The sequence below is a fragment of the Vipera ursinii genome (genome assembly GCF_947247035.1).
Source record: "Vipera ursinii genome assembly, chromosome: 5".
Taxonomy (NCBI): Eukaryota; Metazoa; Chordata; class Lepidosauria; order Squamata; family Viperidae; genus Vipera; species Vipera ursinii.
Window position 1 is genome coordinate 86,967,410 of NC_139518.1, and position 18,420 is coordinate 86,985,829.

Sequence of the window (18,420 nt, forward strand, 5' to 3'; positions counted from 1 at the left end):
GAGAGGCATGTATTAGTTCAGCGTTTCCCAACCTTTAGGAACTTGAAGATGCGTGGACTTCAACTCCCAGAATTCCCCAGCCAGCTATGCTGGCTGGGGAATTCTGGGAGTTGAAGTCCACGCATCTTCAAGTTCCTAAGGTTGGGAAACGCTGTATTAGTTGTTCACTTACCTGACATCTTGGTCCTGAGAAATTCTGCTTATTACCATAACTCTCATAAGAACTTTGGATTGGTCTATATTAATTGCATTCTGTACCTTAACAAAGTAGCTTCCAATTTTATTTTTATGTTTTTGGACGTACTCTGATACGCAATTCAAATGGTCCTGAAGATTTCACCCCATTCAAATTAAAAAAGTATTTGCTGGTTGTGTTTCTATCAGTCTTAAGTTTCCATCCTGCCCCTTCAAATTGTCTTTCACAATATCCTTGTGGAACACAAGTAGGAATTGAGTACCTTTTGTTGGTTCCTAGTTGCATTTGGCCTTCTTACTGTTCTTCTGCTTCTTTCCTTATTCCTTATTTTGAACATCACTCAGGTTTTTAAAATCATTTTTAAACAATTTTGCTAACCTCTTCTTATTTTGATTACTTGCTTTCCTAATATCAGTTCTACGGTTCTATATTTCCTCATTGAGAGCCAGTTGGTGTAGGGGTTAAGACACCAGGCTGGTAACTAGGAGATGTTGAGTTCTAGTCCCAACTTAACTGTGAAAGCCATCTGGGTCATTCTGGACCAGTCACTCTTTCTCAGCCCAATCCATTACACAGGGTTGTTGTTTTGGGGAAATTAGGAGGAGGAAGGAAAGAGTATTAAGTGTGTTCACTACCTTGAGTTACTTATAAAGTAATAAATGCAGAATAGAAATCCAATCAATCAATCAATCAATCAATCAATCAATCAATCAATAAAATTGTATATCTCCTTTTTAGTTCTTCACTAAGCTTTTTCTGTAATTCCATTAGCTTCTTCTGCTGTTATCTATTTTTCCTGCTCCCTAGAATTATTAACAAATACCTCCTGTTTTAGAAACTCCTACCCTACTCGTGAGTCCCTTGTTGATTACAATCCCTTGTTGTGGTTTTGTAATTATCATTATTCTGAGCTTCCTAAAATATTAGCTCAACATATTAGTTTAACATGCTCAGATTTAGATTCTCTTAAAATTAAGAATTACAGCATCACATAATCATTTTTCTTCAATGTTCCTGCTATTTTCATTTTGAACTTGGGTCTTCTCTATTTATTAGCATTAGGTCAAGAATGTTGACCCAGTTGTACCATCTTATACCATCTGAATGAGAAAGTTGTCAACAAGACAAGCAGGAATTTCCTGGAAGGACCATGTTTGGAAACACTTATCCCAGAAGAGAAGTTAGGGCAGGAGTCTTCAAACTTGGCCCTTTTATGAGTTGTGGACTTCAACTCCTAGAATTCCTCAGCCAGGCACGCTGGCTGAGGAATTCTGGGAGTTGAAGTCCACAAGTCATAAAAGAGCCAAGTTTGAAGACCCGTGAGTTAGGGCAATTAAAGTCTCCAAACACTATGATTTCACACCTCTTCAAAAGATTTCAATTTGCTTCTGAAAAGCATCACACCAACCGCACTGCAGCTTTTATTTTTCCCCCTCTATTTATTTTAACTTAGACACTCTCATTGCATTGCTGTTAATTCATTTGGATTTCTGAGTAGGAATGGGTACTGTCAGCATTCAGCACAATTACCCATCAACACCCCCCCCCACGCACACATTCTGTTGCTTTGAACAAATGGCATCCTTCAATTACTAGATTCAGTCCTGGGAGTTATCCCAGTATGTTATAAATTATAGTTTCCTTTTTGTTGTAAGAGCACCAACACTTTTTTTTAAAAAAATCTCACATTCTGAGCAATAAATAATCCCTAGACAAATCAATATTATGTTTTCTTTTTTTTGAGTGGTTTAAGAGACCTCATTCAGTGGTGAGATTAAAACATGTGAACAACCGGTTCTCTGTGTGGATGCCACTTCCGGAAGTCCATTCTGGACCTGGGCAACAAAAAATTAGCTACCAGTTCTACTGAACTGGTGGGAACCAGCTGAATCCACCTCTGACCTCATAGTAACTACACTCCTAATTTGTACAGTCTGATTCTGAGGTCCTTATTTCCTCCCAGTGGAGCTGCTTATGTTCTCTCTCATATGATAATGGGGTTTTTTTGTGCCTACCTCTGTGCCATAGTGGTCAAAACCATCAGCAAGACAAGTCAGTGGAAATTCTTGCTTGGCAGAGTCTATCTCACCATATCCTATCTCTACTCTTTTGTGAAGATTTAGTTGAAAGCCCTCCTAACTAGGTTTGTCAGGCCAAACACATTATTACTAGTCCTTGTGAAGTATAACCACATCAGTCTAGCTTCTAGGTTAGGGTTTTCAAATGGTCATTTTAGTACCGCTACTCTAGGGTTCCACAAGAACTCAGTATGTTCTGAGAGAAAAATGGTAAAACAAAACAAAATCTTCATTTGAACCCATCAGGGGAACCCATAGCAACTTTTCTAAGACACAGCAGGAGGGGTGGAGCTTGTTTTCCTATAATAATAAGCCATGGTCACCATTTTGTGGATGGGGGTTATTCTTTTTTAATTAACAGGTTCTGTGACCTAAATATTGTAGATGTAGTCACAGCAAGCACATTTATCATATTGACATTAGCATAGCATAGCATAGCATAGCATAGCATAGCATAGCATAGCATAGCATAGCATAGCATAGCATAGCATAGCATAGCATAGAGCTGGAAGGGACTTTGGAGGTCTTCTAGTTCAGTGCCCCCCCCTGCTCAAGCAGGAGAACCTACACCATCTCAGACAGGTGAATGTCTAGCTCTTCTTAAAAACCTCCATTGATGGAGCACCCACGATTTCTGAAGGCAAGCTGTTCCACTGGTTAATTGTCCTGACAGTTAGGAAGTTTCTCCTTAATTCCAGGTTGCTTCTCTCTTTGATCAGTTTCCAACTATTGTTTCTTGTCCTGCCTCTGGTGCTTTGAAGAATAATTTGATCCCCTCTTCTTTGTGGCAGCCTCTCAAATACTGGAATACTGCTATCACAGGGGTGTCAAACTCAATTTCATTGAGGGCTGCATCAGCATTGCAGTTGCCCTCAGGGGGCCGGGTGGGTATGGCCAGGGTGGGCGTGGCCTGCTGGGTGGGCGTGGCTAGAGTGCGTTTGGCCTACTGGGTGGGCGTGGCCAGCTCTGCATAGTTCGCATCAAGGGTGCCTATGGGGGCCCGGGCAGGAGTGGGACAGATCTGAGGGTCTCTGGCAGAAGGAGATGGGACCAGGGCAAGTGCCAAGGCAGTGGGGGCTGTTCCCTCACTGTTTCCAGGATGGCTTCACGGGCCACATGAAACCACTTCACGGGCCGGATCTGGCCCCCGGGCCTAGTGTTTGACATGTCTGTGCTATCAGGTCACCTCTATTTCTTCTTTTCTTTACAGTAAGCCAGGGGTAGACAACCTTGGTTCATTTATGACTCGTGGCTGGCTCAGGAATTCTGGGAGTTGAAGTCCACGAGTCATAAAAGCCAAGGTTGCCTACCCCTGGACTAGTCAAACCCAAGTCCTGCAGCTGTTCTTCATATGTTTTAGTCTCCAGGCCTTTGATCATCTTAAAAATTCTCTGAATTTTTTCCAAACTCTCAACATCTTTTTTGTGATATGGGGACCAAAACTGGCTGCAGTATTCCATGTGTGGTCTTACTAGGGTTTTATAAAGTGGTGCTAATACTTCGTGTGATCTTGATTCTATGCCTCTGTTTATACAACCCAGGATTGTATTAGCTTTTTTGGTGGCTGCTTCACATTGCTGGCTCATAGTCAAGTGATCATCCACTAGGACTCCAAGGTCCCTCTCACAGTTACTTTTTTTGAGCCAGGTCTCACCTAATCTGTACTTATATCTTTGATTTTTCCTGCCTAAATGTGAAACTTTGCTTTTTTCCACATTAAAACTCATTTTGTTGGATAGGATCCATTGTTCCAGTTTATCAAGATCTTTTTGAATCCCGAGCTTGTCTTCTGGGGTGTTGGCTATTCCTGCCAGTTTAGTGTCATCTGCAGATTTGATGAATTCTCCTTCTATTCCCTCATCTAAGTCATTGATGAAGATGTTGAAGAGTACTGGGCCTAAGACGGAGCCTTGTTGTACCCCACTGCTTACTCCTCTCCATGTGGATGTAGTACCACTGAGGACTATTTGTTGAGTATGGTTTGTCAGCCAGCTACAAATCCATCTGGGGATGATGTTTTCTTTTCCACCTTTTTCTAGCTCACCAAGCAGCAGATTGTGGTCTACTTTGTCGAATGCCTTACTGAAACCTAAGTATACTACTGTATGTCCACAGCATTTCAGTGGTCTACTAATTTAGTTACTTTATCAAATAATGAAATAAGATTGGTTTGACATGCTCTGTTTTTAACAAAACCGTGCTGGCTACCAGTTATAACTTTGTTTGCTTCTAGTTGTTTGCAGATCTGTTTTTTTATTATCTTTTCCAGGATCATCCCACGTATTGATGTTAGACTGATTGGTCTGTAGTTTCCTGGGTCTGTTTTTTCCCTTTGTTGAAGATGGGAACCACATCAGCCCTTTTCCAATCCTCAGGTGCTCCAGGATTTTTGAAAGATATGGTGCAATAGTTCTGGATAACATCTGCCAGCTCCTTCAAAACTCTGAGATGTAATTTTTTGGGTCCCAGTGATTTATATTCGTCAAGGTTGGATAAGTGTTCTCTTACCATTTTCTTGCTTATTTTAATTTTTGTTTCTAGTTTGGCTTTTGCAGTATTTTTTTCATGTGTTGTGCTATAATTTCTTTTTGTGTGAAGACTGATAAAAGAATGAGTTAAGCATCTCTGCTTTCTCTCTATTGCTTGTTACTTGGGTTGTTTTCCCCTTTAGGATTTTCATCCATGGAATCTTTCCTAGGTTCTCTCTGAGTTTGTTAAAATCAGCTCTTCTGAAGTTTAAGATATTGGTTGAATTATTTTCTATTCCTTGTGTTTGCATTATATTGAATTCCAGTATGATGTGGTCACTTTCCCCCAAGGTTCTGGCAACTTCAACTCCCTCTATCACTTCTCCTCTATTAGTAAGAATTAGGTCCAGTATATTTTTACTTCTAGTTCCCTCCTCTAGCTTTTGGATGACAAAGATGTCAGCTAGGTTGGTTAGGAGTCTGTTTGATCTCCCACTCACTGCAGAGTTTGTCTCCCAGATGATATCTGAGTAGATGAAGTCTCCCATTACTACTGTGGTATGCTTCTTATATACATTTGTTAACTGGTTGGCAAAAAATCCATATATTTCTTCTGATTGGTTGGGTGGCCTGTAGTATCCCTCTAGGGCAATGTCATTGTTTTTCCCTTTTATGTTGACCCATATAGATTCTGGAGGGCTTTTATCTTTGATCATGTGCATTTCTGTAGATATGTAGTATTCTCTTACATATAGTGAAACTTCTTGTGGTGCCTGCTCTTTTTCTATCCACCACTCTAAGACAGATCTGTACATCAACCATGTACAGATAGTGATAGTGGTGCTGGCAGTCATGGGACTATTGGTGATTCTTTCTTTCTTTCTTTCTTTCTTTCTTTCTTTCTTTCTTTCTTTCTTTCTTTCTTTCTTTCTTCCTTTCTTCCTTCCTTCCTTCCTTCCTTCCTTCCTTCTTCTTTCTCTTTCTTTCTTTCTTTCTTTCTTTCTTTCTTTCTTTCTTTCTTTCTTTCTTTCTTTCTTTCTTTCTTTCTTTCTTTCTTTCTCTTTCTTTCTTTCTTTCTTTCTTTCTTTCTTTCTTTCTTTCTTTCTTTCTTTCTTTCTTTCTTTCTCACTCTCTCTCTCCTTCCCCCCCTCACACTTTCTTTCTCTCTTTCTTTCTCTCTTTTGACTCTCCCCCCCCCATCCCTTTGTTGGCCCATTTGTCTTGAGGGACCTGGGGTGTTCTTTTGATCAGTTCAGTCTCTCTCTTGGCACTTGAGTTGTGATTGGCTGAAAGACTTAGAAGGGGGGGGGAAATCTTTAATTAAGAAGATAATCTCTTCTTACAACTTTCAGTGGCTCCATTTCTCCAATCCCTTTTGCTTCCACTTCAGGACTGATTGTCCTCCAGCATAGTTTAGGTCTTTTAACTTCTCCATACTCAAGGAGCAGAAGCTAGAATCTCATTTTAAATTTCTTTGAGTTTGTTTCTCCTTCTACCAATCATTTAATACTCCAAATTTTATGTTTTGCTTTCACAAACTTTCTTTTTCTTGTTTTGTTTTTGGAAGACAGATTATGTTTTGGATTGGCTGTTATCCAGGCATTTTGTTCCTTGTGTCCCTCTTCCATCTCAGCCACCCTTGGTGAGTAATCAGAGGTTTTTGCTTTGCTCTATAGACAGGCTGATAGGAACAATTGTGCAGAATTAAGTGATTTTATTCTTTGATGCCATTCATCATGAGCCCTTTACTGAGGTCAATATTTTGATAAATCAGGGAAACTCAAGAGAATTGCTTAGAAAGGCTTGTGGAACATGACTTCTCACTTTCAAGATGAACCGTCCACTAACCTGGATAACTTCTATACTGGAATGTTTCCAAGCTGTAGCATTCACCAAGCTATAGGTTTATTTAATTTCTTTTCCATGCATGACATTACCCAATTTGGACAAAAACTTTAGTGAATGATGTTGTAAAAATTCATTGAAATTTCAGCTTGTTAGTTAATTGAATTGTAGGGGGAAGATCAGGCATCATAAGAGATATGTTTCTGCAATTTCATTGCATTTCTTAATCTCAAAATGTCTGGTTTGTTTTTCATAACTTTCCACTTATCATTCTTAGAAGACTGATCCAGATAAACTGGATCATTCCAAGTGAATTCAATTGATTTTTAAAATCTTTTTTCATAACTTTGTTACTAAAACTATTAACAGAGAATAAAAGCATTTTATTTGAATATTTTTTATTGAAACATTTTTCTGGATGTTGAAAAATAAAGAATCACAATAAAAAATTACAAGCAACATACAGTATTACCTTTAATTGGGCAATTATTCACATGTGTAAGTTCTTATAAATATGTAACATTGCACTTACCATAAGTAAGATAAGTTCATTGACAGAAGTCCTTAATTCTCCCTTCCCATCACTTGATATTGTTTGCTACCCATCCCTTTGAGGTTTAACTGTCTTTCCATTGGGAGAGATCAATTCATTACAGATTATATTGCCAAGCTGTCAGCTATTTTGATTGATTGATTGATTATATGCCATCAAGTTGGTGATGGTTAAATACTAAACATTTTTGAAAACTTAATTTAACAGTGATTTCACCACATAATAAATATAAAAGCATGCAAAATAATCTTTTTATTTTTAATAAGACTCCAGAAATTATAACAAGAGAAATAAGCAGCAACTATACATTTTAAGATCAATCCACAGGTCAGGAGAATTTCATGTAAGTACGGGAGGATCCGCCGTACACAGATGCACAACCTTTATCAGCTTAAGGACCACCCTGGTAACAGTGACTTTTGCTTTTATTATCTCATAGAAGGAGCACTGTAATTTACTCTACACAGTGTTGTCCTTGAAGAAAACATAGAAGTTAAAGCTGGAGCAAAATGCATCTGCCTACCAGAAGACACATGCTGGGGGAGGGGGTCTGCATTGACTGCTAGATGATTTCTGGTCTAGTTCAAGGTGCTGGTAATTCCTATAAAGTTCTTCATGGCTCAGGTCTTTCATCATTGTAGGATCAACTCCACCATGTAGAAGCTACTTATTGGCCACGCATGAGCTGAAAAGGCAAGCTGAAGACCCTTCCCCACTTGATCAAAAGGACCAGAAGGGTGAATATACTCCATTTCCGTGGCTGCTCCAGCTTGTCCCATCAAAGCCAGGCAGACCCCTCTCTTTTAATGTTTCTGAACTTAGTTAAGATGCAGTTCTTGCTTTAAGCCTTACATATTGGGAAGGCAATATATTGGGAGCATTGTCTCTCACGTTGGCTTTTGTGTGATTTTATTATATTTATTATGAATTCGTTTTATAGATTGTGTATTTGGAGTTTAAATAATGGCATGTTTTTTATTAGGATTATGTATACATTTTAATAACTGAATAAATAAAGGTTGAGGGCTATACTCTGGAAGGGAGGGAAAGGAGTTTTTTATGGGGAGAAGTGAGGATGTTAAATCTTTATAAGGCTAAAGGCATCCATTTATTCCTTAACTCCCCAAACTATATACTATATACTAAAGAGGGCCAACATTCTGGATCTCATCTATTTGTTGGGCAGGGCCTCCTGTTGTGTACCACTGAGCTATAGTATTGAAAGAAATCCCCCATGTGTGGGATATATAAACACCCTGTGTTTACACCTGCAGCTTATGCTTTGGAAACTCAATAAGAAGGTGAATGCTAATATTTGGGGAAATTCTGCTGCTGCAATCTTTGCTGCAAACCGCAAAGTATACTTGAACTGGTCATATTTTTCTAGTGAAGAAAAAAATGCAGGACTCTTCCCCATTCTTAGAACTTAGAACATAGAGGATAGAGGATTGCAAGGGATCTTGGAGGCCTTCTAGTCCAATCCCCTGCTTGAGCAGGAGACCCTATATAATTCTGGACAAATGGTTGTCCAACATCTTCTTGAAAATCTCCAGTACAGGACCGCCCACAATTTCTGGAGGCAAGCCATTCCACTGATTAATAATTCTCACTGTTACGAAATTTTTCCTTAATTATAGGTTGGATCTCTCTTTAATAATATTTTACCCATTATTTCTTGCCCTGCCCTAAGTGCTTTGGAGAATAAATCAGTCCCCTTTTTTCTGTGACAGCCCCTCAAATACTGGGAGAAAATTATCATAACACCCAGTGGTGGGATTCAGTCAGTTTGCACCACTTCGGCAGAACCGGTAGCTAATTTTTTGTTGCCCAGGCCCAGAACGGACTTCTGGAAGCGGCATCCATAGAGAAAACCAGTTGTTCACATATTTGAATCCCACCACTGATATCTCCCCTAGTCTTTCTCTTCATTAGACTAGATATATCTAGTTCCTGCAACCATTCATCATACGATTTAGTCTTCAGACCTTTGTTGCTCTTCTCTGCAGTTTTTCTAGAACCTCAGTATCTTTTTTTGTATTGTGGTGATCAAAACTGGAAGCACTACTCCATGTGTGGTCTTACTAGTGCAGTATAAAGCTGTACTATTACTCCACACGATCTTGATAGTTTCCCTCTGTTGATGTAGCTAAGGACTGCGTTGGCATTTTTGGCATTTGCAGCACAGAAATTTGTGCCTGCTTTTTGTTCCTGAGGTCCAAGTCGGTTGAGCTTGTGCTTAATTCCACTTCATGAGGGAGTTTAAATTGCAAGGAGATGACATCTCCAGCTGATATTTGATGTATTTCCTTATTCTATTAGCCAGGCAGTTACCACCACCCCACATCTTCCAGAATACCCAAGCTTATTGAAAGATGAGATTTGCACTGAACCTGGTTGGACAATGGTAATGAATAGTGGCCAGATTTTTCAGGAATGGGTTGCAATCTGTGAAGAAATATGTACTTAGTCTGCCACTCCAAAATGATGAACATATCCATTTTGTGATACTTGGATGTCTGAGTCTCTATCCTACTAAAAGGATGAGTTTTAGAAATGCAGTCCTGTATGCCTTGTCTATAGCCGATAGCTCCTTTTTTCTGATCACATATGATATGGGCTTTTTATGCCAGAATAAGTTTCATAGCAGTACTTAAACAACCTAACATTTGGTGGTGGTAGTCAGGGGGCAGGGTATGTCTGTCTGTCTGTCTGTTTATGTGTGGGAAGGTTGGGCAACCCAACTAATTAGAGCAATACAGTCTGACTTCACCCATTCATTAGTACTGGGATCCATCCTGATAAATCTCATCTAGATTACAGGTTAATTCTCCAATCTTTGTTACCTTAACAAATAGAATGGAATGACTCTACAGTATTTGGAGATTTACTGCATGGACTGTAGCTACATTGCCACACCAGAAAGGAGCTACCATGTAATTTAATTTAATTTAAAAAATAATTAATTTAATGCCTTCCTTATTATGTGGATATCAGCCAAATGGTAAATGTTATACAAATATAAAGTAAGATCATGAGTAACCCCAGTGTCTATCCACTCATGCTTGTGATCTCAATTACCTCGTTAGAATAATATCATTGACCTTTTTAAAAAAGATTTGATTTGGTTAATGCAGATTTTATTGGTTAACTAATTTGATTTTGTTTGGTTGATGGTTGCAATCTTCCCCCTCCCATCCTCCTTAACCTTTATAAATGCTTCTCAAATAAATTCTTGAGATTATGAATGATATGAAAGAATTTGATTCAACTTGTGTCAGTGCTCAGGTTAATTCATGACTGAAACCTACCCTTCAACACTTTACTAAACTGAAATTTATTCAGACAGGCAGAGAGTTGTATTCCTGTAGCTTAGCTGATAGGATAACAATGCCACTTCCCTGTATTTCTGAAGAAATGTAAGCAGCAAGAAATCAGAAACATATAGGTTTTCTTCAGAAATATGGCCTGCCAAAAGTTGAAGGCTTTTTAGCATTATAACATTATTTTATAGTTTTTTTCTTTGTGGTTGAAAGATATAATACAACAGGTATAATATAACTACAATTGTTATATCACAATATATATAAAGATACGTTCAACAAAACCAAACTAGGAAAAGTTTCAACAAAATGCAAATGGTATCTCTTTAATAAATGTATCATTAAAAAAACCTTTATGAAAAAGGTAGACCTTAAATGAATTCTCCAAGTGCTTTCCTAACATAATCTTAATGCATCTATGAAACTATATCTCATCAAATTAATCAGTGGGCAAATGTGCTATTTTTTTTTAAAAAATGTGTGTTTTAGCAAATTAGAAAATCAATGAAATTTGTAGCCTTTTGGCAGAGAGAGAAAGAATGAAACTTTTCCTATTTTTAAAACAGAAATACCTGGTATAGTCAAATGAAATTAGTAAATTCTGAGAAGCATTTAAAAATAGGATAATAATCATAGGAATTTATATAATAGTCTTGGCATATGTTCTTCAACCATACAATTTCCAGCTGTGATACTTGTAATTTTCTCTGTGTACAATAAATTTTATGTACAATGTACACAGATGGAGTATTGCTTAAAAGGTTAAATGTTGCTCCTTAAAAAGTGTTTAACCAGAATGAGTGGCTTCCTCGAATTGTTATCTGGTATTGCCAACAAAATGCGCTCTCCGCAAAAAAAATCTGGAATAAATTGGATGTTAGCATGTAGGTAAATGATTAATTATTTAATCATAAAACCCTAGCATAGCAAGGAGTCATGAAAGCCATGGAGTCCAACACCTCCTCCCCCTATTCTCTGCAGGAATTTAAATTAAAGTGCCTCAAACAGAATGCTGTCTAGCCCCCACTTGAGCACATCCAGGGAAGGGGTGGCCACTGCTTCTGTGGATAATTGATTCCTCTGTTGAATTGCTCTTACAGTAAGGAAACTTTAAATCAGAGACTGCTTGGAAAAGACAGCAGGTCCTGATCTCCTTCTATGGGACATGTTCCAGTAATTTAAAGAAGATTCACCAATCCTTTTTCCAAACTAAATATGGCCAGGTGTTCCTCCCTAGGGCTTAGTTTTTAGCCTCCCAGATCATCTTTATTATCCTTCCCCAAACCTTCTCTATTTTCTCTGAATCCCTCTTAAAGTATGATGTCCAGAAGTAGGAAAAACACTTAAGAGTGGAATGAATTTGGAATTACCTTTTTGTTGATGAACCCTAAACTGGCATTTTCTTCTTTGGTAGCTGTATATTTTTGCTGGCTCATATTCAGTTTTCAATCAACTACAATTCCAAAATAAAGTTTTTCATTTATTTTTTTTAAATATTAATAGCAAGTATGGTTTTCACCCACCCCATTCTTTATATCCCTCCCTTAAGTGAAGACTTCTATCAAGTTTCATTCTGTTACTTTAATCCTCTTTTCCCAACCTATCAAGATTGTATTTAATTTTAAACCTATCTCCTAGGGTGTTATGGGGCCACCAATTTTTTATAATTGCACTTCCATAAGCATTGCTTCCAGCTTTTTCATTTAAAACACTAATGAAAATATTGAACAGTAAAGGACGTAGGAATGTCATTGTGATATTTCTTCAGTGAACTGATAGCACTCTTGGGATACAATTTTTGATCTAGTTTGTGTCCACTTAAGTAGTGGGATATTTCAATTACAGTATATAATACATATATAATTCCCATAGGTTTTTTTTTCAAATGACATAAAATTAGCTTGGCAAAACTTGCCCTTTACAATCCATGCCTATTTTTGGTAATTGCCACCTGTTCTTGAGAATCTCCTCTGCAACAGAGGAGTACAGGAATCCCCCTCACAGATGGAAAGAGCAGGACTCTGCTTCTTCTTTCTCCCCATGACCCAAGTAAACCAGAGAAAATTCTCCTTCTCCTCAGCTTCACTGTGTTCATGCTACCTCCTAAGGCAGGGGTCTTCAAACTTGGCCCTTTTATGACTTGTGGACTTCAACTCCCAGAATTGAAGCATGCTGGCTGAGGAATTCTGGGAGTTGAAGTCCACAAGTCATAAAAGGGCCAAGTTTGAAGACCCTTGTCCTAAGGCAACAAGTGTAGATCTGCAAAGGAACTGGGTAGAGGAAGATTCCCCACCCCTCCACTTTCCATGTGGGCACAACGGTGATGTAGAAGCAATGAAAAACCAGCAGAATAGTTGGGGGGGGGAGGAAAAGCAAAACAGGCAGTGCTATAGTGGAAGCGCTACATGCATTCTCCCCCTCCCCCCTTTTATGATTTTCAACCTGTAATTGCTGCTGGACACTCACTCCCTGAGCAAGCCCTCCATATATTAGTATTTGTCCTCTTGCACCATCTAAATCATGGCTGGCTGGGGAATTCTGGGACTTAAAGTCCATAAGTCCTAAAGTTGAAGCTTGGAGACCCCTGATCTAAACTGCTGCTTCTCAAACCCAGCAACTTTAAGATGTGTGGACTTCCACTCCCAATTTCCCCAGCCAGCATTCATTCTTCCCATGCCAGGATAATTCTCTGCATTTTTGTGGTACTTTGTAACATTTTTTTATTTGCCTGTTAGGATCATCTATTTATTGTATATACATACTGTATTACTCTGAGTTCAACATTTTAAAATATTTACATTTATAAATATAGAATGTTTTCCTGGAACAATTTTTCCAAGATCTTTAAAAGATTTCACACATCAAGGAATTCTCCATACAAAATTCTCCATGGAGAATTAAAACTTTGGGAAATACAGAAAATATATGGAACTTTCTGCAATTAAAAGTTATTGGGCTATATCAATAAACATTGTGATAGAGGTTTGATAATGAACCATGACATATTATCAGTGCATAATTTATGTTTCTCCATGACCTCAGCATGTAATAATTTAACTCTACTACTCTTAGGTCAACTATGCCTTTTGTTTGCCTGACAGGGCAAACAATGCTGGCTGAAGAATTCTGGGAATTGAAGTCCATCCATCTTAAAGTAGTTAAGACTGAGAAACACTGATTCAAGCTAAATGCAAGAATCAAAATTACAGGTCTCTGATATCTCTCCTCTTCACACAAACATTTGGGGAAAAGAAGCCCCCACCCCATAGGTATCTAGTCCACGGCAGGGTGGGATTCAATCATGTGAGCAACCGGTTCTCTGTGTGGATGCTGCTTCTGGAAGTCTATTCTGGGCCTGGGCAACAAAAAATTAGCTACCGGTTCTTCCGAAGTGGTGCGAACCGGCTGAATCACACCACTGGTCCAGGGGTCTTCAAACTTGGCCCTTTTATGACTTGTGGACTTCAATTCCCAGAATTCCTCAACCAGACACACTGGCTGAGGAATTCTGGGAGTTGAAGTCCACAAGTCATAAAAGGGCCAAGTTTGAAGACCCCCTGATCTAGTCCCACTGTTGCATGACTCTTATTATCAGGATGTTTTCTATAAAATTCATTTACTTCTCTTAAATTCAAAGCTGCTACACTCTAGGGATCGTGGCTGTCAACTGATGTAATTTGTAATTATTGACCTCTACCCATCCAGCTTTTGTTAATTAAGACTTTCACAAAGCACTTTTGAGTTCAAGGGGGAAGAGTCACCAGTCTTGGTCATCTTATGCCACACGGAGTATTCTGTACAGATACAAAGGACAGCACTGGCCAGGCTAGTCTGCTACAAGGACAGCCTGAAGTAGGTCCACACTTTTCTATACCAGCTAGGATTTCTGAGCTAGCAATGTTAAGTTGTTGTTGCTTTTTTTATGTGACATCAATTGATTCTATGGAGTGGTTTTCTTTTCCAGATATTTATTAATATTTACAACAGACTATATTTTATGTTGCATCTTATTTCTACTACATAGTCCCAGTACATAATAATAATAATAGGCATTTGTGATAGTAATGTTGTTTTAGTCATTTTGTTAGAATTTATAGACTGACAAATGACTGGTTGCAAATTTTGCAGGAAGGGCTCTGGGACTTAATGAAATACACAATTTTATTAGAAGGCACAAAAATTCTTCATGCAATTGTACAAGCTTGTTCTTTCTGTATGCATGTGATTTATTTGGTCCTGGAGATTTAAACATTTGAAGTAAAGAATTGTTCCTTAGCTATGTGTCTACGAATCGCAACTTGCCTATCGGTCCTTTCATCCTGCTTTTCTTAATTTTCTGGTCACTTTTTTATTGTTGTTAAAAAAGACTGAATCAAATAATAGTTCAATAGCTGTGACTTTTCTGTGTTGTGCATTACCATACCTCCAATTTTCCTCATAAACAACAAGCCTGTGAGGTGGATTCAGCTGAGAGAGAGTAATTCAATTATTGCAAATCCAGACCTGCTTTCAAAAAATAAAATGAAATTTTAAAAACTCAGAGATTTATTTCTCAAAATTTGATCAGGCTGTAGACCAGGACAGGGAGATTAGTCCCTACAAGCCTTAGCTAATGGGATGCAATTGTCATGTGTGATGAGGTGCGGGAGGGAGATCTCGGCCAAGCGGGGTAAAAAAGGGGGATGAACTGGGACAGTGCAGTGGAATTCCAGACATTCTCTTTGCTGCTCTCCATTGATGAAGCCTTTTCTCCTTTCCAGGTCAGTGAATAATTTCCTGATGACTGGTCCCAAGGTAAGTGCGTTCCCTTTGATCTCCATTCCTAATTTCAAGAAGCACAAATCATCTGGACCTTTTTTTCTCTCCTCCTTCCCAGATTTGATAAAGGTCTGGATATTTGCAAGCTAAACTTGACTTGCAAACACAAGAAAACTTTTTCTACTTTTTAAATTCTTGCTCTAAAGAAGAGAACCTGTGTGATTATTTAATTAAATTGTGGACAGGTCTGTGCCATTAACTCTTTAATGGCAGCAGGAAAATTGGCTTGTAAACAGTAATACTGAGACTCTCAACTGACACATGTCATACACATCCCAGAATCTGGCTACTAATGGCGTTAATTTAAGAGAATAATAATAGAATAGCAGAGTCGGAAGGAACCTTGGAGGTCTTCTAGTCCAACTCCCTGATCAAGCAGGAGACCTCAAATTCTTTATAGTAAAACTGTTCGTACAAAATATACACCTTGCCACAATAATTAGTGCTCCAGATAATTCAGTGTAAATTATTTTGATTAATGTACATGGGATTTGTTCAAAATCACTAGATATTGTAGGTTGCTGGTGGAAGCCCAGTGTCTCCACTATGTAATGTTTACTGGCTGAATTACTATGGACTATCAATGTTTTTTATTTGGCAGCCTACTTCTTTCATATCAGTTCTAGTATGCTTTGATTGGTATCTGTACCCCAGTTTAGATCTCTAGCTTCATAAAGCCTCAGGTTCCTGATTTTTCCTTCGTTGCATCTTCCTAGCAGCATGTTTTTCTGGGAAATTCTTCAGAGCCAATACTGTACTGTTAATATTGTAAAATTCTGGCTCTTCAGTGAGATATTTGGTTAAAAATTGACATCTTTTGAATACATTTTGGTCAGTTAATTGTTATTTTTTAAAATTCATTACTGTTAATCTTCTAGAGAAGATGGGAACTCCTTGTCACACTCCCTGCATTTTGCCTAGAAGTTGTTTTGGAAAAATAGGAATGTTGATGATTTTACCAATTTACCTAAAAGCTCCTTGTCTGTTCTGACCATCCTCCCCTTGCAGGCATACCTCATCTACTCCAGCAGTGTTGCAGCTGGTGCACAGAGTGGTATTGAGGAATGCAAGTTCCAGTTTGCTTGGGATCGTTGGAACTGTCCTGAGAGAGCTTTGCAACTCTCCAGCCATGGAGGCCTTCGCAGTGGTAAGAAAAATGATAGGGGGGACTGCTTCCATTAGCTATGTACCAATTATATTGTATTTCTATATATATTATATTTCTCAGCTGGAATCTGATAAATAAGAGTTCCTTATGGAATAAGATGTTGCCTGATATTCTAATGTCCTGCAAGTGTGTGTTTCTTTTAAATTGCAGGTAATCCTATCCCAAGAAGATATTGCTATCATCCATAGCCATAACCAATTTGTCTACTAGTTAAAAAACAAGAAGACTAAGGCAGAAATAAGTGGACAGTCCTCAGACTGGAGAAAAGCTTGGAGTGAGATCCTTTAGGAAATGAGATTAGTTTTTTCAAATGTGTTCATGAGCAGTCTGGGGGACAGGAGAAAACATGGAGGTTGCTGATTGTAGCAAACCATTCTGGATAAAAGAAAAATCAAAATGGGATTACAAAGAACTTCAAAAGCTCCTACCCAAGCAGGTGACATGGCCTCAAAATGGCAAGTACAGTTTACTGTATGTAAGTAAGTGAAGCATGTCGAGCTTGGAGACTCAGCAGATAAGAGGACAGTAGCGTACATAGTCATTTGTTATATGATACAGATAGAGATGTTTATTCTTTCTCAGTATTAAAATCTCTTTTAACTAGTGAAGTATGAATCAACAGTGTGCTGCAGTTGCCAAAAAAAAGCCAATGTAATCCTAGGCTATATAAACAGAGAGACAGAATCAAGATAACATGAACTGTTAGTACCACTTTACAATGCCTTGGTAAGACCACACTTGGAATACTGCATCCAGTTTTGCTCACCTAGATGAGGCTCTAGAAAGAGTACAGAAAAGAGCAAGAAGGGCTGGAGGCTAAAACATGAAGAACGGTTTCAGGAATTGAGTCTGTCTAGTCTAGTGAAAAGAAACACTAGGTATGACATGATAGCAGTGTTCCAATATTTGAAAGGCTGCCACAGAGAAGAGGGGGTGTCAATTTATTTTCCAAAGCACATGAAGGCAGACAAGAAGCAATGGATGGAAACTAATCAAGGAGAGAACCAACCTAGAGATAAGGAGAACTTTCCTGACAGTGAGGACAATTAAGTGCAACGGCTTGCCTTCAGAAGTTGTGGGTGCTCCATCACTTGAATTGAACTGAATATTTGGTCAAAGGTGCTTAGACACAAGGAATTTGTCTCTGTGTCTCAGTGTATATGCAAAGCAACAGAATAATTATAGTCATCATCATAATACTAGGTGGGGAGTAAAGAATAGAAGGATAAATAATAATACTACAGCCCTATTACATGGGTAAATACTGGAGGTTTTTAAGAAGAGATTGGAAAGCCATTTATCTGAAATGGTATAAGGCAGAGGTCCCCAACCTTTTGGGCACCAGGGATTGGTTCCGTGGAGAGAGGTTTTTCCATGGACTGGAGGATGTATGGTTTTGTGTGCTGCCTGCATCTTACGGATGGGGCTTTGCTTGTTTGTACGGACTGGTTGCTGGCATGCTGTGGCCCGGTGCCATCCACAGACTGGGGGTTGGGGATCCCTGGTATAAGATCTCCTACTTGAGCAGGGGATTGGACTAGACCTCCAAGGACCCTTCCAATTTTGTTATTCTGTAACAATTCTATTAAAAGTTGGAATTGGACTGAACAAGCACTGGACTGAAGGAAGCACTATAATTACAGAATTACAGAACCTAATAAGCATCGGTTATGTTCTGCATAGTTCTACTACTCCAGAGGGTAAGGCCTGTTGAGAACTTTCTTGCCCACTCTTATCAGCTCTCCATAAGCTACTGCCATTTGTCGGGGAAGGAGCCGGCCAGCACTTTTTTCACCTGTTGTCTTCTGGCCTAAAGCTGCTGATATCTCCTTTTTCTTTTAACAAACTGGGAAAACCAATTACAGTTTTATATATTTAACAATATATTTCACTGAAAATCACTTTCCTCTCTGTCAAAAGAATCCTGGAGTGGACTTTCAATTGAAAACAAAAGCATCTTATAGATTTACCAAG

At 38.6% G+C, this 18,420-nt stretch overlaps 1 protein-coding gene across 8 annotated transcripts in view; it reads left to right on the top strand.

Annotated features, from left to right (window-relative positions):
* WNT8B (Wnt family member 8B) overlaps positions 1–18,420 on the top strand; it is a 51,984-nt gene that overhangs the window by 20,725 nt on the left and 12,839 nt on the right. For 3 of the 8 annotated variants that reach the window (XM_083364640.1, XM_083364641.1, XM_083364642.1), the window contains exons 2-3: positions 15,221–15,254; positions 16,287–16,425. In XM_083364640.1, coding sequence (XP_083220766.1) covers positions 15,221–15,254; positions 16,287–16,425 — 173 coding nt within the window. Of the gene's footprint in view, positions 1–4,433; positions 6,385–15,220; positions 15,255–16,286; positions 16,426–18,420 lie in introns of those variants that run through there. The other 5 variants (XM_083364637.1, XM_083364639.1, XM_083364638.1 and 2 more) reach the window with 5 other exon arrangements.